The sequence below is a fragment of the Drosophila ananassae genome, chromosome XL (assembly GCF_017639315.1).
Source record: "Drosophila ananassae strain 14024-0371.13 chromosome XL, ASM1763931v2, whole genome shotgun sequence".
Taxonomy (NCBI): Eukaryota; Metazoa; Arthropoda; class Insecta; order Diptera; family Drosophilidae; genus Drosophila; species Drosophila ananassae.
The window spans coordinates 3,896,354-3,920,180 of NC_057931.1; the positions used below are offsets into that span (position 1 = coordinate 3,896,354).

Here is a 23,827-nt window from a genome sequence, read left to right on the forward strand (position 1 = left end):
GTTAATAAATTTTTATAAATATTAAACCAAAAATTAATTAAAATGTACATAAGAAAGGAAAATCAAAACAAGAACCTTCAAAAATATAAACCATGAAATACACTTCAAAAACAACTCTTAAAACTTTGTCAATAATTATTTGTTAAATAAAAAATATATAACTAAAATTAACATTTTTTTCTTCAATTTCTAAAAGACTACAAAAAATAAAAATAAAATGAATTTATTTTAATTAAAACAGTTTGTAGATAAAGTCTTTAGATTGCAACACCATAAGAAGCAACAGTGGAGTTTCCCCTTTTCAGCGATTCAGCGAGCTGAGCGAAATGCTTTCCCCTCCAGGAGGAAGTACCGTACTACAGTGATGACTGAGTAGCCAACACCGAATGCCAATGCCACCACCCTGCCCTTGCTCGGTCCTCGGAGAATAAGACGAACCGTTCGGCCCCATGGCGATACCTGGTGGGTAAGCCTGTTGCTGTTGCGACTGTTGCTCGTGTTGTTCGTGTTGTTGATGTTGCTCGTATTGTTGCTGTTGTTGCTGTTGCTGCTGTTGCTGCTGTCACCGTCGTCACGGTCGTCGTTACAGTTACACACTTTCCACTTGTTGTTCCTTTCGTCCTTTTTTTTGCGAGGGTGTGTGGGGTTTGTGTTTTTTGGGGGTGGTTGGGTTGCTGTTTTTCCTTCAAAGAACGAGGCAGGCAGGACTGGCGGGCAGGACACGAAGGCCATGCCGTGCCGGAACCGAGCATGTCCTGCCGTGCCACACGAGGCTGCCTCGTCGATGCGAACACAGCGGAGCAACAGATGCTGTTCAACATCCAAACCAAACGGTTGTCCGACTCGGCAGGCAACAGAACATCAGGGACAAGGAACTCAGAACAAGGATCAGAGACAGCCAGAAGACAGGACAACATCAGCATCACTATCAGGACAGCCAATCGAAATTGAATCCTTAAACATTTCCTACGGTCCCATATACCTGCCCCAATATTTCGACAAAAAATTATCCACAATTTTTTTTCCCAAAAAAAAATAAAAATCGACAAAAACGAAACGAAAGAAAAGAAGTTGCCTCACCACATGTTGCACATGCAACAAGTCAGACAATATATTTTTTTTGAAAGTGCCAGTGCCAAAGTATTGAAAAGAGAGATAAAAAACAAAGTGTGTTTATTTTTCGTGAAATGTATTTTTTTTAAATATCACAACTGCAACAGCTACAAATAAATGTCATAATTATTGAATAAAATATATATAAAGTCTACTAGAAATACCTGAATGCAGCCAACAAAGTACAACACAACTCAGAGCCCTCTTGAAATATGAAAAAATACAAAAAGAGAGATATCATCGTAAACCTTATATGAAATGCCTACAGATCAGATACTATATATATATTCATATATAAACATACATATATTATAAAATATATACCTGAACGATTGTTATGGTTGGAAAGCAGAGTATTGTTGCGATTGAATATTTGTAAGATTGAGAATATATATACCAGATGAAAACCATAATATAGAAGAGACATATACACATATATTTTAAATGCCAAAATCGAAAGAAAATTCTAAGAAAACTTAATAACGAAAAACCAAAATCCAAAGATAAAGGTAAACAATATCACTGAAAATATCACAATATCACAGAATAAGGAGAAATCTGTTTAAAAACAAAAATATCAACATGTAAGTAGTACTTTATTCTATAAATTTTAAACTTCTTATATACTACACCTAAAACTATGTATAGTATTTACTTTTAATTCATTTGTTTTATTTTGCATGACTGCTCAGCAAATGGCCAGATATGAGAATCAATTTAAAAAATTGTGCTTTTGCCGCAGGATGTCCCTAAATGTTGCCATTGTTTTGGGCAATTAATATTTCAAGTTTCGGCCGCAAAACGGGGCTTCAATTATTTCCCAATTATTGTGCAAATTTTCATTCAAAAGACCATTAAATAAATTGCATTCCAAATACTCAACAATCTGGCCAAAAAGTTGCTTCGGATTTTTGGTTTTAAATGCTTATTGCTTATTATATTATTTGAAATAATATTTAATTTATTTATAAAGAAAATAAGACAAAACTAGGTAAAGAAGAATCAAAGATTTTCTTAAAATTATTCTTCAGAAAAATGTATAGATTATTTAAAATTTATCTCGAATTTCATTGTTGAACTGAAAGTTGAAGGAAAATATACATTTCTTATCTAAAAATCTTGTAATTACTTACTCTAAAGTCTAAAAACCTCATAAACATAATTTTGTCTTATTTTTTAAGCTTTGAAATAGTTTTTTTTTTAAATTGATTGTTTTCTGTAAAACGTTTGTTTTCCTAAAAAATAATAAAATCAAGGTAAGTACCAATAAGTTTAAACCTTAAAGTTAAAAACTGAAAACATAAACAGAAAACAAGTATCTTCTATAAAGACTGTTGAAACAAATATGAGATTGTATTTGCCGTCGCAATTAACTGATTGGCTTCTTCGCCAAAAATATCCTTCAATCAGGATACGACTATATTCCACCAAAAAGTGCTGTCTGATTTCGCAGCAAAAGGGCATAACCATTGTGTTCCAGACGATGCCTGCTTTTAGCCAAAAACCAATTGTTCAAACACACTTTTACTTTTTTTTTTTGTTGGCCAAAAAGCAGAAGCATTGAGTGAAGGACTATTGTTCCAGCCATCCTTCCATCCATCTCCTGTTCTGGCAAAATGAGCATTTATTTTTGGAAACTGTTTACACAGACACACGCCCAAAATGATTGAATCGACTCCGATTGTGTGGGTGTATGATGGGTGTAATCTGTGTGTGTTGTGGGTGTGGGTGTGTGTGGAAGTGTAAATGTGTCGGTGAGTGGCCCAAAGGCTCAGTGCAAAGGTGGCCAGGTGTAGGCCAATACGGGACTTTCGACAATCATTTATAAAATCAGAGGCATTAGGCTTGCATGATTTCTGCCTCCTAACAACTCCCCGCCATAGGCTAGGACACTCAAAAAAAAACATTTTTTATATGAACTTTCCATAAACTAAATTTTGAAGTAATTTTCAAATTTAAACCTTAGAAAACATTTTATTTAAATGTTAAGGTCTTTTGTAACCCAAGGAAAGGTTTGGAATGTTAGTCTTCGCTATTTCTTTTTCATAAAAATCTACAATTTTCTAAGTCTAAGTTTTTGAAATTTTTATATTTTATAAACAAGAAATATTTCAGTTTTTAGGTATATTTTACGTTTTAGATTTTTCAATTTTATTTTTTTAGAAAAGATTGAAAATCTAACAATTAAAAGGCTACCAAGCTCTGAATAGTCATTTTCAAGCCTAATTCAAAAAGCAGAGCTTCTTTTTTTCTAATAAATTCCTTTTTAATAAATAAAAACCTTACATATTAAATTTATATATACAAATATTAACTTTCAAATACTAGTTTAAATATTTGAAACAAATCTACAAAGCGAATACATCCAAAACTTTCTTTAGAAAATAAAACATTTTAGCTTTAAACCTCAAACACCAAATTTTTCGATACTTTTCAGATTTCAAATAGAAGCCATTTAGTGTTATGAGAAGTAAAGAATAATTCTCTCAGTGTGTCCAGTGCTCGACAGCTCCCACGCTCATTAGTAGCACATTTACCGAGTACGTGATTTAGCTGCAAATGTGCAAAAAAGAGCGACGGACCGACACGATCCGGTCCTAGCATAATGATAACTGTTGCTTGTGCTTGTTATAGGCAACCGATTCCCCAGGACCTGCTACAGGACCTCTCGTCCTTCTGCCCCCCTCTCTCTCTCTCTCTCCACCTTACAATCCTCTCATCAATTCCATTTCCCTTGATATGTGTACGTGTGGCAGTGGAACATTGGGGAATTCGTTGCCCATTTACATTTGCATTTTAGCAGAGTAGCCGAGTAGCCGAGTAGCAGGGAGAGAATGCATTCCGGGTGTTGGCATTTGCCTGGCAGCAAGGACCTCCGGGCAACAGGAGACCAAACTGAACCAAACAGGACATTTTCATTCGCCCATTTCTTGTCCATTCCTTTGCTTTCTCCTGCACATAAAGTGACAGTATCTGTATCGCATTCCTTTGCCGCCAGTTAACTTCTATCGATAAGTGCCAGTGCCACTAGAACTCTTTCAGAATTTCTCAATCTCAAACAAAAAAATCACCCATACAGAGGCATAGACACACACACTCAAGAAAGAAAGTAAGAAGGGGGGGAAAAAAAGAAAGGGAAAAGGAAACTCACACACTGATCAATGGCTGTCACATTTCCGGTACACATGGCGGCGTTTCCGGGGAAGGACAAGTTGATTTACACAGTCCCTTCCTTCCGCTTTTCTGCACAAACACACACACACCACATAGATATAAAAAAAATATATAAAGGAAAATACACCTATAGAGTTACACTTATGGTTCAATGAAAATTTTCACTCAATTACGCTTTAAGACTTAATTCACCAAATTGAAGCAAATGTCGTTAACGGAAGTGGGCCAGCCAGCAGTCTCTAGGGCAGTGGCAGTGGCAGGGGCAGGAGCATGGCCACAACGAGGGGATGCCAAGGATACAGAGGGATACAGAGGGAAGGTCCTGGCAAATGCTTAAAAACCCCAATTAGGAATTCTGTTAGATTCTCTGGTTTTTGTGGAGAAAATAAAACCGTGGTTGGCAGTTTGTTTCTTATTTTTGCTTTTATTTTAGGGAAGAGGTTTTATCAAAAAATATTTAACGAAGGGTCTATTAGCATTTAACTTCTTTTAAGTAGTAGAAAACAATATCTTTCCACAAAAATTAGTCCTACTCATAAATGTTAATTAAACTAAGTGGTCTAAAAAATCAAATACAAAATAAAGTTAAGCAATAATCAAAAATTTTAAAGCTATATTAAAAAATTCTAAATGTTAGAAATAGTCTGAAAAATTCTCTGAAATAAATAACCTTAGCAGCTTGAAGAGAAATAGAATATTAGTTTCCTAAATGACTTCACAAATTAAACGCAAGTCTCTAATTAGCTAAACAAATAAGAGATTAGAACAAAAAATATATAAACTATTGTATCTGTAAGTTAAAAGCCCTTTAAACACTTTAATTGCCAAGCAAAAAAACAATTGTTGAAATGCAACCTGAAATGGCTCTCCCTAAGCTTAATTGCTTGCCAGTTAAGAGCCAGGCCAGTCATTGTTTTTCCATTTAAATACATATATTTAAATATATATATATTTGCATATCTATTTCCTTTATTTTCTGTTTTTTCTATGGGGTTTTGTTGAATGAAACCCCCTTTGGTAAAATGATGTGTCAACGCCTGTGCCAGCCAGCCATCCTGCCAGCCAGACACGCATTTGTGTGCAGAAACTAAACAAACAGCGCCCTTCTCCTCCATCATTGTCATATATCCTTTTTCCTGGCTTCCTGATGTGCCTGATGCGCCTGATGCTTTCCTCCTTCAACTTTCTCCTGTCTACTTGACTACATTCTCCCTCCCCCCCTGTCTGTTCCTGTCTGTCTGTGTGTCTTAGTGTCCCAGTGTGTGTGTGTGTGTGTGTGGGGTGTCCTGGCATGTTGTGGTTTTCGATTCTCCACAGGAGCGATAGCAACCGCAAAATAAAAAACTGAATAAAACCCTGAAAGTACTAGACTGTAATTATGGTTAATGGTTAAGTACTTAAAAATACATAAAAAGTGTGTGGATTTTTAAGGTTTAAGCTAAAAGAGTTAATAATAAATAAAATATATAATAAAATAGTTAAAGAAACACGCTCCTTTCTTTGGAAGCAATCAAGCATATAATTGCCAATCTTAAAGGAATTTTATTGGTGATGTTTCTTAACCCTTGGGGGATTACACATTTAACCCCTTGATGTACCTGTCACACATTTGCAAGCCAAAGCTTTATTTTTTTATGCTGAAATTCCACCGAGATTTAGGAGAAAAAAAAGAGCGAAAAAAAGCGAGCAAGAGAAACAGAAACCGAAAAAAGAAATCCTTCCCAAAAAACCAAAGTAACATATGCAATGTCCGTGTTCGCGTCCGTGGCTGGTAGAGCTGGTATAAATAAATAAATACCCAAACCACCAAGCCGTCCTAGCACCACCACCACCACTACCTAATGGTGCCAGGACTAAGGGGCATCCTTTAAAAACAAGCTTCAAAATGCACTCAAGCGTTACAATCCTATCGATTTGATGCTGAAAATAAATCCAAAGCCCTGGGTAAAAATATAAACTTGTACATATTTGCACGTGAGGCGTAGAGTTGGTTTTTTTTTCTTAAAATCTGTAAAGAAATTAAACAGGTTTTAAATATAAAATATATGCAAATTTTAAGTACGATTGGAAGGTGTATTTTCAAAAATATAATCTTCTGATTCTATAATCATAAGAGGCTCTTAGGAATCCATGATGTTTTTGCTTTTAAAAAATAAAACCTGAAACAAAAGCTGGTAACTAATAATATTAAAATAAGAAATGTATGTCAATCATTTTTAAAATATTTATTTATGGATTTTAAACTCAAACTCAATCAAATAATTGATTGTCACAATTATTTAATAGGAAGCCCCCTACTTCCTATGCTCTTTGTTTTTCACAATTTATTGAATATAATTCTTCAAAAATGAAACTTAATATTAATGAAACTTGATATTAAAATATAATTTTTTGTTGAGTCCTGACATGTCCTGGGCAGAAAAGATACAAAAAGAGATTGCTGTCCACTTGACAGAGTCAGAGAGAATGAGAGAAGGAACCGCAGTAAAAATTAACAGAACGCGACAGTACAAAGGTCCTGGCCAGAGGGCATGATGCACCACCCGAGATCCAACCAAAAAACCACCCACTTGGAGGCAGTGTGTCACCTGCCGCTACCTGCCACCACAGTCTCCTCCCTTGGAGGAGAACTGGCCACACAAAAGGTGTATTCAAGTGTGTGGCATAGAATTTCCAGGCTGAATGCATGTCAAGAATTGTAAAGGCTGTTGCGCACACACGTCACACACCTGCCACGCCCAATGGCCAAGCGAGGCCTACCGCCTACTAGTACTGCTCCTCTCCCCCAAACCAAGGTCATCATCATCAATGGGTGGGTGGCTATAATAATAGTACCACCCCACCCCACCCATCCAACCCCACCAAGGCTAATTACATAAAAAAAATTTTCACCTGACAGCTGTCAGGAAAAATCAGGTTGCGGTTCAAAAAAAAAAAACATTATCCTTTGTAATTGTTAAAAAAAAGTGGACATGAAATAATAACTTAAATATCATTTAATTTTAATAGCATGCGGGGTGCGGGGAAAAGTCATTACAATTATTTTATATTAAACGGACATAAATCAAAAAGGATTATCGGCAGAAAAAAGTAATTAAATGTAAAATTCGAAGAATACCAATCCTGGAATATTCCTGAAATGGAATTACATTTTTTAGCAAAGAAATAGAATAATAGATCCTGGCTGGCATTGTCTTTACTAATGCAGGTTTATCCTTTGGAATGAGCAGCCAATTAGGAGGAAACAAAGGGGAGTCCTCAGACCGCGCGCTGGAGGAGCGCGTGAACAGCGGTTGTCTATTCCGGTATTTGTTTATGAACCAGGTTCCAGGTTGCAGGACTTTCTCAATCCGAAGGACTTTGCTGCTTATGTATGGGGAATTTAATGTTATTGTATGGGTGTGTCTTTGTGTGTGTGTGTGTGGTCCTGGCTGGCTGTTACTGGCACTTGAGATAATTACAAAATGCAGACAAAACAGCTGCGACAACCTCACATCGTCATCGTCAGAACGAAACAGGATCTGCAGGAGTAGCCCCGGCTACAGGGTCACATGTCAAAAAGTTAAACGTTTCATTTTATTTCATGTCCACCAAATGTCCTTCCACTGACAAATGAGAACATTTTTGGGGGCAAAAAGGACATAGAGAAAAATAATATTGAAAAAAGATTTTCATTAAAAATCAGAGTAATTTAAAATATTTCTTAAAATACTTCAAGTCTATGGACTTGATATCAAAAATATTTAAATATTTTTTTCCCATAATTATGACTCTGATCTGGGGCATGCAACTCTGTATATTTTGGGGCAGCTTCTGGACTTCATCTCTCTGTGGGCGGCATTCCCCCCCGTTCCACAAAATGCCAATACAGCGCGGAAATATTTCCGTCAAATGGCTTTTGTGACAAAATATTTCGATTTCAGCATTTTTGGGCCAAGCATGGCAACAGCATGCCATTCAGTCGCCACTGGCAACCGTTTTCAACAAGAATATCCATTTAAAAACTTTAAATTTCCATAAATAATTGCAAAGACAAACAGTAGAATATTTTTTTCCATACTTTTCATTATTTTGTATAATATTTCTTGAAGGGAAGTGTGCCAGTGACACTAACGTTTTGTGGCATCCAATTGCAAAATATTGACGGGGCCAGAAAGCCACTTTATTTCTCGTTATCGTTGGCATTCGATACGATACAAGGCATAAAGGACCTCATCCTCATCTGCCTCCCCCTTATCCAGTTGAAACATTTTCCATTCTGTCCTGGCTTCATATTGCTGTCACAATTTTTGCCATCGCATGGCAATGTTATGCAAATACCAGAAGCCACTCGGAGCGGTCATGTCAGGCCAGGAGGAAAAGCCCGGGAAAACCCAGGAAAAGAGCAGTCAGAATAGTCGGTTCCTCCTTCTGCCTTCTTTTCTTTTTACATTTTTTTTAAACAACAGAAAAAAATGAAAACACGGAAACATGAAAACATGGAGCCTGAAAACTGAAACTGAATCGGAAATTGTAGTTTATTTTTCTTTTTTTTTTCTCCTGTATAGTTCGTTTTGTAGTTTTGGGCCTGAATACTTCGATTGCAGCATGCATGTATGCAGTTTGGCCTCGGGAGTCAGATTGTGGCCAGAATCGAATAGAAATATTTCTGATTTAGGCCCACAGGAATGACCAATAACTGGGAAAATTTTATGAGATATAGTTGGGGAGGATAAATCGAATAATCTTTAGGATTTATAATTTATTTTAGCTTAAATTTTATTTCGAAAAATTAAATAATATAAGAAAATTACTTAAAATAACTTACTGAACTTACTTACTTACTTACTTACTTATTACTGAATAACTTTTAAATATACTGAAATTGTTTAAACATTAATTTTTATATTTTTTTTACATTGAAATGGACTCATTGTTGTTTGAATAAAAATGATAGCATACTTTTGTGGGCAAAATACTAAGAAGCAATGCAGCTGTCATTTTTCTAATTTTTCCCCCATTTTTCCCCTTCATCTCTATTATTTTCGTAGTATTTTGTTTTGTTTTTTCCTAATGAGCGAATTATGAGACTTTCATTTGCTTTCTCCTCCTTTCACTTTGTGTTTGGCCTTTGAAATGTTTTTCTTTTGCGGCCGCCGGGCTGAAAAGGAAGTTTTGTACGCTAATTAAAAAGGTCAACACACAAATGACAGGATGGAACGGCACAAAAAAAAAACAGCAAAACAGCGACAGGTGAGGACAGGTGAGGTGCTTGGGAGGGGGTCACAGGTGAGAGGTAAACAGCGACGAATTAAGCTCACACAAATTGCGTCACTTTAACGAGTCGACGGCAGTTACCAGTCACCAGTTACCTCTGTTACCTGTTACTTGCTACCTGTTTGGTTACCCGGTGAGTTAACTGTGCTTGCTAGTTGGGTGGTTGGCGTTAAGTAGGTGGTGGTCATGCCACAGGACCTCCTGCTGATTCAATTCGCCTCAATTCATGTTGAAAATCGCGTCAACGTAAAAACAGAAACGCAGATCATTTGCACTTGAGAGAAATTCAAGGTTCTTTTTTATACATTTTTGTTCAAATTGTCCATTAAATATGCTTCTTATTTTCTATAAAAAAAAAGAATAGGCTGCCAAGAAATAGCAAACAGTTTCTTTTCAGTGTATTAAGTAGACTGCCTGGAAAAGAAAATGTAAAAAAAATACAAAAGTGTTGCCCAAAATGCGAGGCTGTCAGTAAAGTACCCAGAGTACCCCCAACCCCTCCTGACCCTGGGTTGTTAACATGTTTCGTTCGATGAGGGTACACCAGAGATGGGGGAGAGATGTGGGGTGGAGTGGTGCACCCCTCAAAGCAAAAGCACGCCCTCGGATGTACCACCTGTGGGTTGTCATACGAAAGGCAAATTTTAATGCCAACATTGACAGGTAAACGGCATATGTGTATAGGTGTGTGTATCAGTGTGTGTATCAGTGTGTGTGTGTGTGTGTGGCAGGCAACCAAGCGTATAAGCCAGGCCAAAAGGGAGGTGGAAGGAAAAAAAAGAGTGGGGAAGGGACCTCTGCCAGGACCAAGGGGACAAAGGCACCCACGCATGACACTGTATCCAGGCACTCAGACACACAGCTTTAGAGCCAATTGTGCGATTTGTTTATATGTATGTGTGTGCGTTTGTAATTTATACAGAGACATGGTAGAGAATTTTTAAAAAGGGGGATCTCTATTCCCCAAAATAAAACTTTCCAACCAAAATAAGGGTTACAATAGCCCAAGTATTCCCTTTAATTTCTATAGAAAATGGAGTTTCATTTTCCTTATAAGTTCTCCGCCTCTGATATCATTATTGGCAGCTTAAGCATCTCTAACACACACACACACACACACACATTAAAATATATATATGAAAAGACGAAAAACAAGTCGCAAAAAAATATTAACAACTTATTCCTTTTGATTTTTTATTGGGCCATGGGCTGTTGCCACGCTTATTCAGCTAGACTTCACTTTCGACGTGTGTCTGGATATATATATCTCACACACATATATATTATCATGTATATATATATTACTGTGTCGATATGGAGCTTAGCTGTGTAGCATTTAAGGCCTTTGGCCTTTTTTTTGGTCCTTGTAGGACTGGGAATGGCCAGTCCATTAGAAGCATAACTGCCGGAAAGTTGTTTTTCGGGAGATTAAATGGAAGATATTAGATATTTTTAGGAAAACATTTATAATAAAACAGAGTAGTTTATTAATAAATTTGAAATATTTATTTTAAAATAAGAGGGAAATAAGGAATGTATTTAAAATAAAAGGGGAAGGAAAAATATTAAAGTATGAAATTATATTTATTATAAAATGTAAAAAAAAGCCTGCCAGCATAAACTTAATTATGCCAAATCTGCTAAATAAATAAATTCTACTTAAATATAAATCTAAAATATATATTTTAAGGAGATAGAATATTTAATAAACTTCCTCAAAGAACTCTCTCCAATTATTACTTATTAAGCTTATATTTGTGGCATTTTCTTTACAATTTCCATAGGGCCTTAATTTGTTAATATTTATTTAATGTAATATCGAAATTCCCCTAAAAAATAACAATAATAATCATCAAAAAAATATAATTTATGTTGAAACTCTGAACTTAATTCAATTCCATTTAATTTTGTCACCAAAAAACAGACAACCTGGCCGTGTGGCCCCTGAACTCCCGCAAAGGATATGTACTGGGGGCCCCCTTAGTTCTGCTCCATCATGCATATATATGCGCTCATTTCACGCCTCGTGTTAATGGCTTTATACTGGCGTACACAAACAGGCTTACACTTATGACGCGGGGTGTCGAATAAACCGAAAAACAACAAGCCATCCGAAGGCAAGCCATCCGAGCCAAGGAAGCATGAAAATTAATGATATTTTAATGTAAAAACAATACCAGCCACTTAAGCCACACATACAAATGTGTGTTATTGTGTGTGTTTCTGAGTGTATGTGTGTGTGTGTGTATTTCAATTTTTAGGGGATCTGATGGAGAAAAAAAAAGGGAAAACTCCGGCGTAACTGAAGCTGTAAGCCGTAAGCCATAAGCCTTATGCTGATGAGTTAGCAACCCCTGTACGAAAAATCCCCAAAAAATATTCCCCCCTTTTTTTATTTTTATATTTGAATACAAGGGGGCGTATACGCAATTTTACAAACGAACGAACGAGCGAGTATATTAAATTTCACGTAGTTTTCCACACAAAGCACTGAGCAACTACAAAAATCAAATTATTACTTTGTTCTTTTGTTTATTTTGTATTTTTTTTTTATTTTTTACCCTCTCCCCATAACAAGGTAGCTAAAAAATAAATATGAATGATGGCTGTCCTGTCAGAAGAATACATTTCAAGGCTGTAATTGTTTGCTCTACAGAGGCTTTGGCCCCCATCTCTTTCTACCCTCTATATACCTGTCTTTGTCTCTTTTTATGTTACTGTCTCTTTCATTTTATTTTTTTTTTTTTGTATATCCTTCTCTGTTTGACGCTGCTTTGTTTGCCCGACCGAGTCTTTTGTTAAACGAAATTGAAGTTGAAGCTTTGTGGTGCATTATCCTGAGAGTATTGCCTACGGGAGGACCTTTCTAAAAAATATCCATATACTGTATAAAATACTGTAAAAAAAAATATAATCAGAAAAAACCGAAAGAAACAGAGATGGAGATCTGCCAATTACAAATAGAAAATGCAAATTGCAGATAACAAGGAAACGTGCTACATTCCGGATTGGAGAATTGCAATTTGCAAGCTCAAAATCAATATTTATATACACACTTTTAATAATAATGGCTCATTGTTGTATTTATTATGTTGCTCGGATTTTCCAGAGATTTCTGAGATGCTCGAGGATAAATTATTGATGTTTCTTTTCATTAAACATCCTCAACCTTCTACGCTTCAGACACCTGAGGCTGCCTTCAGTTGCAAAACCTTATCTGAATATCCCTGACTTTGAGTTTCTCGAGGTTCTGGGGATTTCTGAGATTTCATGAAAACTTCACTCATAAGTGTAATTAAATTTACGCACCGAGATGAAGGCCCTTGGGGCTAAAGTTAACCTGATACATGTAGAGAAATAAATGAGTTTGTTTTTGGAGAAAAGTTTTCGGAGGAAAGTTCTCTTTTTAAAATATTTTATGTCTTTTTAAAATATTTTTGTATGTGTAATTAATAAAAATGGCTTATTGGGAAAAGTTTTCTCTAAAAAAAAGATTTATTTTTTTTCTGTGTAATTTTTGCTTTCATCTCCCCCTTCCAAAAAAATATTTCTGTGTCAGTTGTTGATTTTGTAGAGCCTTCAAAAGACGCTTTGAAATGTTCACGCCGATAAAATCAAAGACCAAGAACGGCCCAGACATGCACATATAAATGAAATCACAAATATATATACATATCTATTGGTTGAGTGAGACTTTAGTGGATTAAATAGAAAATAGGAGCTGGCAGTCCAGAGCTTTTTGCTTCACAGATTTCCTCTTAATTCACTTTGGCGCGACTAAACAAATTAATTGCCGACAGTTTTTTCCCCAAGCCCCTTCCTAGATTGCCAATCCAACGAAATATATACATCAGAGATGCTATATATATATTTGTATTGGCTGCTTCTAGGCCTGGCCTGGAAAAGGTAAATATGCACATAAATTAAGCCAGGATGTGGAAACGGAAACGAAATCGGAATCAGAATCCGAATCGGAATCGAAGTTTCCGGCTGCTTGAATGCCCAACGATTCAATTAAATGTTCCCCCAAAAACCTAATCAGGCGCAAAAAAACAAAAAATTCTTTCGATTGACCCATGATTTTCCGACAGAAAAAAAAATTATTAAATAATAAATATATATACATATATGAGAGATATCAGACCTTTGAAGATGAGAGAGCATGTCAAATTTATGACCACGTTTTGCGGTTAATAAGTAGTTGGTCCGACAACTCAACTTTCGAGCCACTGGAGATGACAGCTCAGGTTAACCGCACTTACAGAAACAGATACAAGATACAAGTAAGAAGATACAAGTTACAAGATACAGGATATAGATACGGAGATCCTGTGTCTCTGGCAGTTCAAAAACTTTGAGATTTTCTTTTTTTTCTTTGGGTTGGGGGCCAAAAACCATCCACTTTAGCGGACTTGTCAGAACCATTCGCCATTCGCCAAAGTGCCATTGAACGAATCCAAAGGTAATTGTAATTAATTTTGGCCAAAAGCCCCTGCAACTGAAATGGCAACAAAGTGCAAAAAAATAGAGAGAGAAAAAAGCCGCCAATTCAATTGTTGGGTTAATAGTTTTTGACTTCATTCGAATTCGCATTCCCATTCAGCTTTTATTATTTTGTTTCAAGGAAAATCGAATCAGTTGCAGAGTTGCTCTATTCTGACAGCCAGGTATTTTGGCCAAAAGCAAATAAACCGCCACAACTGCCAATGCAAATTATTTTTCCGGACCAAATGAACAGCAGAAATATGGAATATTTTGTCTCAATCAAGGCTATTTGTGATTTAGGAACTATTGGCCTGCTTGAATGGCCAGCAAAGTCAATTCAAAATTATCAGCTTAAATAAAAAAATAAATATTTAACTGGGAAAGTTTCTGGGAAAATGTTACATGGCTTCATGGCTTAATGTTTTCAGGAAGGACATAGAAGTGAGAGAAATTTAAATAATTAAAGGCTTAAATAAAGCTTTTAAACTTTAAAAAGTTGTAAGAATTGTAATAGTAACAGGTATTATATATGAAAATAAGGAGCTACTTATTAAATACCAGATATCATAAATCCTAAAAAAAAACACTCCTCTTCAGTCAAACTATTTTAAAATTTTAATTTTCTAAAACTTTGTCAAATAGTTCCTAAAAAAGACTACTTTTCTAGACTTGTGTCCTAGTAGGCATCACGTTGGCGCAATCTACGCTTCTTGTCCTTCTTGTCCAGATATTCCAGTAGAGTGTTCTTGGTCGGGACAATCAACAGGATCGGGAGCATTTGGTGGTAACGTGAAATCACATTCTTTAGCCTCTTGGCAGTGTTGTGGTCGATCATGACCATGCCCATGTTGCTTTTTCTATAAAGAGAGTTGAAGAAGTTCTCCAGCTCGTCCTGTGGAGTGTCTGAAGTATATTCCAGAGGTATAGTTTCCAGTAATAGAAGCAAAGTCACAGAATACCAACCTGAGTCTACCATTAAGTAGCTACGAAACTTTTCGCGATGATAACCAATGCCAGCTAACAGGAAGCCCAAAGTTAATTCCTAAAAGGAATAATTATTAAAATAAATATTAAAATATTAAAATTAATAGAGAGAAAGAAACTGACAGAATCTGCCATTATTCCAATACGCAGTATACTCGGATCATCTACCACCGACACGGGCTGGAGATCCACATCATCGGCCGCACCTTCGTTATCCGATCCGGAGGAGTCCCGATCCTTGCCCCGTTCCCTGATGGCCACCTCGCCCTCATCGTGGGCTCTGGGCTTCTTTTTGGCATGGACCTGCTTATTGGCCAACGTATGCTGATCGGGCTGATTCGGCTTACTCATACTCTAGACGGAAATATCCTTGAAATGGAATTTATTCGTTTGGTTTAACCAGAAAGGGAATTTTGAATTTTGTTGATTTTAGAATCAAAGCTTAAGTTTTATTTTTGGAGCTAAGAAATACAAAAGACTATTCTTTCCCTGTCTTGGCCTCCTGAAACCCACCCAGAAGTGGCAAGGACAATGCTTTATTTTTACAACTTTTTAATGAGTTTCCAATAAAAGAGGCTTCACACAAAAAGCCCCCAAAATTCAGGCAGCTTAAGTTATAAGCCGTAGGCTCAGGACTCGGTACGAAATTAGTTTCTTTTTTTGGCATTTTATTTTTTTAATTATTCATTTATTGAGAGGCTTGGGGCCTTCTCTTCATCCTTATAGCCAAATGAAGCCCGAAATGAAAATTCAATTATGTCACCAGTGTGGAACGTGGAGTGTGGAGTGTGTCTTTAAAAGATTGAACCATAATCCAGAGAAAAATCCTCTTAATATTTCGATTTCCATTTCCAATGATCTCCAAGTCTAAAGCTCAATTATGTATGGTTAGGTGTTGATTTAATTGATCCTGGACAGGACCTGTCGGGCTTATAAATCATCCTGGAGAGCAACATTTTAAAGACATGGAGAGAGGAGGAGGCATGAATGCGGAGTGCGAAGCTTAGGCTTAAGCTGGATAACCATAAAGCCACCATAACGATAACCCCACCCCGAACAAGCCACAAAATCCTTGTGTTATATCCTGTTGGCGATTGCCTCGGCAAACATTCTAGTCCTGTCTTGTACTGTACTGGTACTGGTCCTTGTGGCATGTCCGGCAATCAGAGAAATTATTGTGTTAGAGACTGAATAATGCGTTAACCATGACATGGCCAACAAAGGATATTCTCCAAACAGGCACACACACACACTTCCAAACACTACTACTACTACTATGTAGTATCTGTGTGTGAATGTCCTGCATTTGATTCGATTCGACTAGTGAGGTATCCCATGGATATGTCTAGTTGGTTTTGGCCTCAGCATTCCCCGATTGCTGCCACTGGTCGGAACGGAAACCGGAATACCAGAAATTCCTGCACAACTCCCATACGAGGAGCATTTGATTTTGCAAATGCCAGGACGCCAGTAGTTCTGCCAGGATCTCTGGACCAACAAACCATGGCAGAAAAATAGACTATGAAATGGTATTTCTGAAATTGCCTCTATTAGCAGATTTTTTAAAAAGGATATAGAACCTCTAACCTAGCTACCTGCTACATATTTATTTAAAATTCAAGAAGCAACTTCATCCATTAAGCACACAACTCCATTAATTTGCTTTTAATTAATTAAATTACTTTCGATGTGGGCATAACTGGAGGACAAGTGCCTATTTTTGATTCGATTTGGGAAACATCAAGTTGATTATAAGCTTTGAATGCCTTTTGTTTGTGGCAATGAATCGAAAACAAGTTTCACTTAATCAGGCATTGCTGATTGGGACGAGAAATTTTCATTAAGGCCGGGTGTCTGGACAGCAGCAGTCCGGACCAGATGCGAGCGAGAGTCCTTGGCCATGCGGCTTTTGATGGCATGGTAGATGGCAAAAAAAAAAAAAAAAAAAGAGTTAAGCCTTCATCAAAAAGACACAAACACACACACACAAAGAGAGAAAGAAGGTAGGTTGCAACAGTCACTCCGGCTGTTGCATGTCCTTGTGGCTGGATGCTGGATGCCAGTCCTTGCAACGCATCCACCCACCCACAAAGGCTGTGCAAGTTTAATAACAGCACAAATTGCGTAAGCCGCCAAAAACCATTAATAACTTTTGTGCACCTGCAGAAAAGGACTCTCTACTGGCAGGGCCAGGAGAGTGAGAGAAAGAAACAAGATTTTTCATCCAAGGCATACAGGGCGTATGCTTGATATCTGCCAGCAGCTGTTTACCGTTCATTTCTGCCTTTCTTCTCCTCAGATATAAGAGTATGTGTGTGTGTGTGTGTGTGTGTGTGTGTGTGTGTGTGTGTGTGTGTGTGTGTGTGTTTGGATTGCATGTGTGTGTGCAGTTTCTTTCTGTGGCCCCCTCATGCCTTTTAATTATTGATTCCCAGCCATTGAAGTGATTAATATTTCCCGGGCAGCCAAATCGTTGCCGCCGGACAACGTCCATAGCCAGTCGAATTCGAATTGGAAACAAGTGGAAGAAATGGTTGGAAAATATACGGGAAAAGCGCCAACGATTGCCACCAATTGTTTTATTTCCCTCTATAATTGCATTTTCTTGTTTTCTCTCTCTCTGTCTCTCTCTCTGTCTCTGTCTCTGTCTGTGTGTGTTTGACAGTATGTGTGTGGTAGTGTATGGCAGTGTGGGTGGGTTAAAAGGGGTCGCTGGAGAGACCCCCCCTCGAGTGCCCAATGGGGAGCAGGTTAAATGCCAGTAATTAAAAATCATGCTTGATAAAGTTGAGCATCTGGCTGGCATTGAATGGCCGCCATTGAATGTGGTTCATAGTATTTATTTTATCTTTATGTTTCATTAAGGTTAAGCCTTAAATAAAAATATAAAAATAGCCACACGAAACAGACTTAATTATTTCAAACAATCCCAAACGATCCATCATCCAAAAGCTACAATTTGCTTTCTGAATGACATTCTCAGGCAATCACTGGACTAGGGTCAGCAGGGATGGAACAAATATTCAAAGTATTCTACAGAAACTATAACTTAATAATATTTATTATATTTTTATTTAAAGAGGAATTAATTTAATATTTTTTTTAATTTTTGTGTTTTTAAAACATAATACAATTATTGAAGCAATTATTAAATCATTAAAGTAAAAGGATTAGTTTGAAATACTTTGTGAAAAAATGGAAAATAAATTGTAATAAATTATGTAATATTAATAATTTTTTTTCAATTTAAGTAATAATTTACAACAAGCCTAGATGATAGATACATGTTATACGTAAAAAATAAATCTTTAAAAATAAAATTAAGATTTTAAAAAGTATAAATTTATAATTTGTAAATTCTTTAATCTTTTTTTCCCCCTAAATCTATTATTTTTTAATTTTTGTAATAGAATTTGATATCTTATCCATAATTTAGTTTCCAATTCATTCAGGATATTCATCCCTAATTCAAGGCTCACCCTTAGCCATGTGTGTGTGTGTGTAGAGTTATGAATGTGTGAGTGTTGGTGTATGTGTATTGGTGTGCTCATTTCGGGGCAGGGCAAAAGGCATCAATCTTCCTCCATCATTGTCAGTGGCCGATGACGATGACGAAACAAGAGCGGTAGCAGCATCCAAGCATCCCAGCTTCCCAGGATCCTGAGTCCTGAGTCCTGAAAAACCTGGCGTGTATATCCTGGCTTCTGACCCCCACCTTCTCCGCCCCCTCAGATATAGCCACTCCCCGTGGTGGCTATATGGTGTTTCCCATTCGCAATTCTCATTTCCGCAGGACGGGGCTTCCACAAAGTAAATGAAATATCATCGCCTGCCTGTCATTTCATAATTTTCAAAAGCAAAACCAAATAATGCGAATATATATGTATACTGTTATTTTATACACACACATGTGTGTGTGTGGATGTGGGTGTTTGTAATTCGCCAATCAAGCTGCCACCCATAATAAATTAATTATTTATTTGCCATCCACATCAATATTATTTAATAAATTTTTATTTGTTGGGATGGGAATGGGAATGGGAATGGGAATAAAGGGAATAATTTTCATGGAAATTGATGATGGATATTTTTGTAATTACTGTATTGTATCCACAGTACCATCAACCTGTTGTAATTCTATAGCATCCTCTGTTTAAATCCAAAAAAGAAACCATTCCCAGTCATAATTCTAATGCAATAACTCACTCATCTCTGTGTTGGATGCATAAACAAATTGAAAAACTTTTTCCCAACCAACTTTCACTTTGCACTTTCTTCTTTTTATTTATTTTTTTTTTTATATTTTTTATTCCACTTCCTGGTTATCCTGGCATCGCCCTGGGCGACCGCAAGGGAAAGCTGTCTCTACACTTTCTCCTAACATGGGTGGACCAAAGTGGAAGACTTTCCTTCCAAAAACAACTTGTATTTGAACAGTTTTACGTTAAAAGTTTTTCACAACCAGTTGGTAAGTGCCTGGCTGTGTGTGGGAGTGTGTTTGAAAAGAGCGAGAGAGAAACCACAGGAAGAAAAAGGGACATTTCAAGATGAGGGTCCAAATCCTAGTAGTTTCTGGACATTCATTTTGTTTTCAATTTCCTTATTCCCAACTAAATCGCCAGCTCAACTTAAGTGAAATCATAAAAAAAATCCCATAAATAAAACAGATGCGTCTTAAATAAACAAAAATAAAAAAGAATAAAATAAAATTCGAGATGAAAGTTTTCTGGGAGAGAATGGAATCTGTGTTTACCTGAAAAACAATGGAAGCCAAAGTAAATTCCGGACCAACAAAACATACAGGCAACTCAAATTTTAGACAGTTTATTAAGTTTTCCAGAGAAACTTTTCCAGAAACCACCAGACGACAGTCTGTCTCTTTCATTACGTTCTCGCTCTGTCTCTTTCGGTCGCTTAATTTAGCTTCGAATTTGTGGCAGAAGACAAAAGTTTTCTGGTTTTTTTTTTCCCCAACATCGTTTTGGGGCAAAGTTTGGGGGAATCACTTTCGCTTCGTTTGACTTCAAGTTCAAGTGAAAATTATTCCAAGAATTCTTTTATGGTTTTTCCCAAAGATTTTATTTTTAGTTTTGTTTTCTAATAAAAAAGAATTAGTGCTTGTCATAAAATACAATGGGTAAGACTTTTAAAAAGAGTATTTGAAGTTTCTAACTATTTTATTGTATTTTTTACGGGGCTCTGAGTAGTTTCTAAGTACTTGACATTTGAAATTCTTAATACTGGTAAAAAAATACTAATTATTCCAAAAATAAATTTTAAAATATTTAAAATATTTAATTTAAAATATTTATTAAAAAAAAAGACTTTAAAAACTAATTTCTAAACGCTGGCTTGAAAAACAAAGGCTCTGGGCTCTGGCCTCTAGTTATAATCTCTCTGATAATTTTTAAAAAATGTTTCCCTATAAAAACCTTCACTTAAAAACCAAAACATATAATAAATAATATTACAGTGCTGTCAAATAAGTGCCAAAAATAAAAAGTAAATTAGATCCGGCATTAAAATGCAACTCACACAGAGGAGTGGGTGGGGAAAAGCTAATTGAATTGTGTGCCAGGCTTAAATTTTATTTTTTGCCGCCACATTTCATTTAATTTCTAGCCCTGTGGCTAGAGTTTCGGGACTCACTGTGAGGCGGGCAAGCAGGCACCTTGGCCCACCTGACACGGCAACATTTTAACATTTTTGTATGTAATTTGAAATTTTGTTTACGCTGGAGCTTGGGCCGCAGGCTGAACAAACACAGGACCCATGCCAGCCCGAGGGGGTGGGTTGGTTGTTGGGCTTAAAAAAAAAAAAAAAAAGAAAGTGAGTAAAGGGAAGAAGGCCATGATGGGTGGGTTGGTGGGGTGGTTTTGGTCCAAAGCCGCCCCTGAAAATCCAAATCTGGGCTGCGCACGCAAAAAAGTCCAAGTCCAAGTCCAACAAACACAACTTTCAAGGGCTCAACTTTCCATAACACACAATATACATAAATATTTCTATCAAATTTCAATTTGTTGAAAATTTTATCGTATATCCCACTCATCCCAATCCTGCGCTCCTCCCACTTTATTTATTTAAATTTTATTTTCGGCTGCCATGGGAAGACATAATTAAGCCGCGTCTCAAAAGAACTTCTGGGCGAAAGCCCACAAAAGCCCAGGCCAAGAGGCTGTTGTAATTAGAAATCTACAACAACAACAACAAAAAAGCAAAGCCATCCATCCTGGCTAAAAAACAAAAAAAATGGAAATGGAAAAATCCAAAAATTATTTAAGTAAAAAACAAATACAAAGCCATTGGGGTCTTAGGGCGAGATTTGCGTCGTTTTTAATTGCCAGGCACCCTGCTCCCTCCCTCTCTCCCTCCTCAAAAAAAAAAAACACACACAAAAATGAAGAATATTTTTATACATAATTAATTACCATCCTCCCCCCCACCCTAACATCCGGTTGATGGTTAAAGCCAGGGCGGGGCAGGTGGGCGGTCTATTCCAGGACTTAAGCGGCATTTAAATGTGTTTGGGGAATAATTTCAACGAATCTTTTTATTTCAACCAAACACTCTTACCAAGTCAATACTAATTACAGAAACAAAATGATTTAGAAACGGAAGTGGAACCGGAATCCGATGGGAAACGGTATGGAATTGAAACGGAAGAGCACTTAAGCCGCATTACGTTCGGATTTTGTTTACACTCACCCGCTGAAAGCAAAGAGCCCAAATCCAACTAACTAATTTGTTTGCCTCCTTTGTGGAGGACATCTGCCCCGCCTCCCGCCCCTCAAACTGCCATTGCCGCCCCCACCCCCCCCCCCCCCCTCTTTTTAGCAGCCCTCTTAGCCGGGGGCCATGGCGACAGGCTCCCATTTGGGGGTCGCTATTCCCATGACCAGTACTGTACCTTAATAGACAGCACATGTTTGAGTTTCACAGAAACCTAACGAGCTCTAGTACACTGTGGAAAAAAAGGTGATTTTTAAGGGGATAGTTATACTATAATATCAACCTAATGATTTAAGGAATGGGAACAATTTTTGTAAACAAAAAAACTGAAAGGGAAATGCAACTTTATAAAAACACCTTGACTTCCAGGAGGTAGGTTTTTGAGAATATTTTTAATATATTACCTTAAAAGCTTTTAAAATATATATTAAACAAATATTACTTGATCCTTAAAAATAGCTTAAATTATAATAGAAAATATAATATTAATGTTGGAAAGTTTTTAGAAGAAATTTTGTCAAAAAAGAAGTCTATTTTCAAGGTTTGAGTTGGCTTTCCGAATTCCCGCCAAACACGCTTATTTAGTCCTTCTTCAAACCAAAAATTGTAGTATATTTTCTCTCGAATCTAAACCAAGATTCAATCCTCCTTTAAAACCCCCATTTATCGCCCCTTAAAAATCTCAGTGCACTTCAATAGATAAAAATACTGATAGCCACCTGGCCCAGATGCTAATTGCTTCGTTAGCGGATTTTTGGCAACTGGCTTACATCATCAACAGGAACTGGAGCAGCAGCGGTAGCATCATAATCTTTGGGTGTCCTGTAAGTCCTTAAGGGTCCTTTTTTTGGGGGGGGAATGGAATCCGAGTCCGGAATCAGTGGGGCAGCTACTTCTTTATTGATTGCCCCGATATGCGAGATGTACGAGGGAATGTTTTGTATATTTTTGAATTGTGTGTGTTTTTGAGATGAGATGAGTCCTTGACAATGACATGTTCATGGTATTGTCCTGTCTCTCACTCGCTATGTGTTTGTGTGTGTAGAAGGGAAAGTGAATAAAAAAAAAAAAAAAAAAAAGAGTGAAAGGGGGGCGTTTATTTCCGTTCCGTCTAACCGCATTTCTTTTGTGGCACACCGCCTGACAGGCTCTAACTTTATTACATCGTCCTTGTCTGTGTCGAGTGGTTTGCCATCTGTTCCACCACACTCCCCGCCACTCCCACCACTCCTCCCTGATCCTGCCTTTATTTTCCTCCAATCCACCCGGCCCTCCAACCAGTGTTTTCTGCTGAGCAACAGGCAAAATGTGTGCGGCATTGCGGCAAAATGTTCAATTTATGTATAGTAACAAAAAAAAAAAAACTGGTAGGAAAATGTGGGGGAAATTCCTAGAAGGAGGATGGCGGGGGGATGGAGGGCATTAGAGCAAACATCGTTGGCAACTTGACGCCTACCCAGCCCCGGAAAAAGGACATAGTTTCATGGCCAACAAGAAATTAACATTAAAGAGCACGCGAATGTGAAAATAAAATTTGATAGCGCCAGGGTGGCCAGGGAGGAGTGCGGAAAAGTTGTTTTTGGAAAATCTCAAATAAAATTTAGTGGGATTTGCCAGAGAAGGATGGAAAAAAGAAAAGAAATGGGAAAAAGGAAAAACCCCCAAGAGGCGAGAGGGAGAGAAACAGCAAAACACGGTGCAAATGGCCAAGTTAATAAGCTGGAAAATGTGCCCCAAAGACCAACATTACCATTAATGGCGTCAACTTGAAAGAAAGGTCAAAAACGAGCAGAATGCTTTGGACTTTGGTCCTTTGGATATCCACCAACCTCCCTCCCAATTCCATCCCTGGAATTGGGACCAGTACACCTCCCACACCCTCGAATCAAATGTGAAATTAGTCTTTAATTGAGACTAATTGATGTGCCATCCAAGCGGTTCTCGGGGCATAAATTGTAAACATTCCCAAATTAATTAAACTGACAGTTGCAGGCCGTTGAATTAATAAGAAAACGTTACAAAATTTCACCTTTCATTCTCTGCCAGCCTCGAAATTGAAATTTCTAGCCAAAGATGGATCATATCT

General features: G+C 37.1%; 2 protein-coding genes across 2 annotated transcripts in view; one reads left to right on the plus strand and one right to left on the minus strand.

Annotated features, from left to right (window-relative positions):
* The first annotated feature begins 765 nt into the window (after positions 1–765).
* The window catches only part of LOC6504085, a 100,664-nt gene continuing 77,602 nt past the window's right edge, over positions 766–23,827 (plus strand). The window contains exon 1 of the mRNA XM_044716713.1: positions 766–1,697. Coding sequence (XP_044572648.1) covers positions 1,696–1,697 — 2 coding nt within the window. The 5' untranslated portion in view covers positions 766–1,695. The remainder of the gene's footprint in view (positions 1,698–23,827) is intronic.
* LOC6503570 lies at positions 14,621–15,466 on the minus strand. The gene is made up of 3 exons (XM_001964103.4): positions 15,136–15,466; positions 14,992–15,070; positions 14,621–14,931 (listed from the first exon to the last, which is right to left on the minus strand). Exons 1-3 carry the CDS (start codon positions 15,361–15,363, stop codon positions 14,705–14,707), a joined length of 534 nt encoding a protein of 177 aa, XP_001964139.1. The 5' UTR covers positions 15,364–15,466; the 3' UTR covers positions 14,621–14,704.

Excerpts from the sequence above, each read along its gene's own strand:
- LOC6503570 (XM_001964103.4), bottom strand. The coding sequence starts at position 15,363 with ATGAGTAAGCCGAATCAGCCCGATCAGCATACGTTGGCCAATAAGCAG. Across the intron at positions 15,071-15,135 it reads TTGGAATAATGGCAGATTCT|GAATTAACTTTGGGCTTCCT; the intron begins GTCAGTTTCTTT and ends TATTCCTTTTAG. Across the intron at positions 14,932-14,991 it reads CTACTTAATGGTAGACTCAG|ACACTCCACAGGACGAGCTG; the intron begins GTTGGTATTCTG and ends AATATACTTCAG.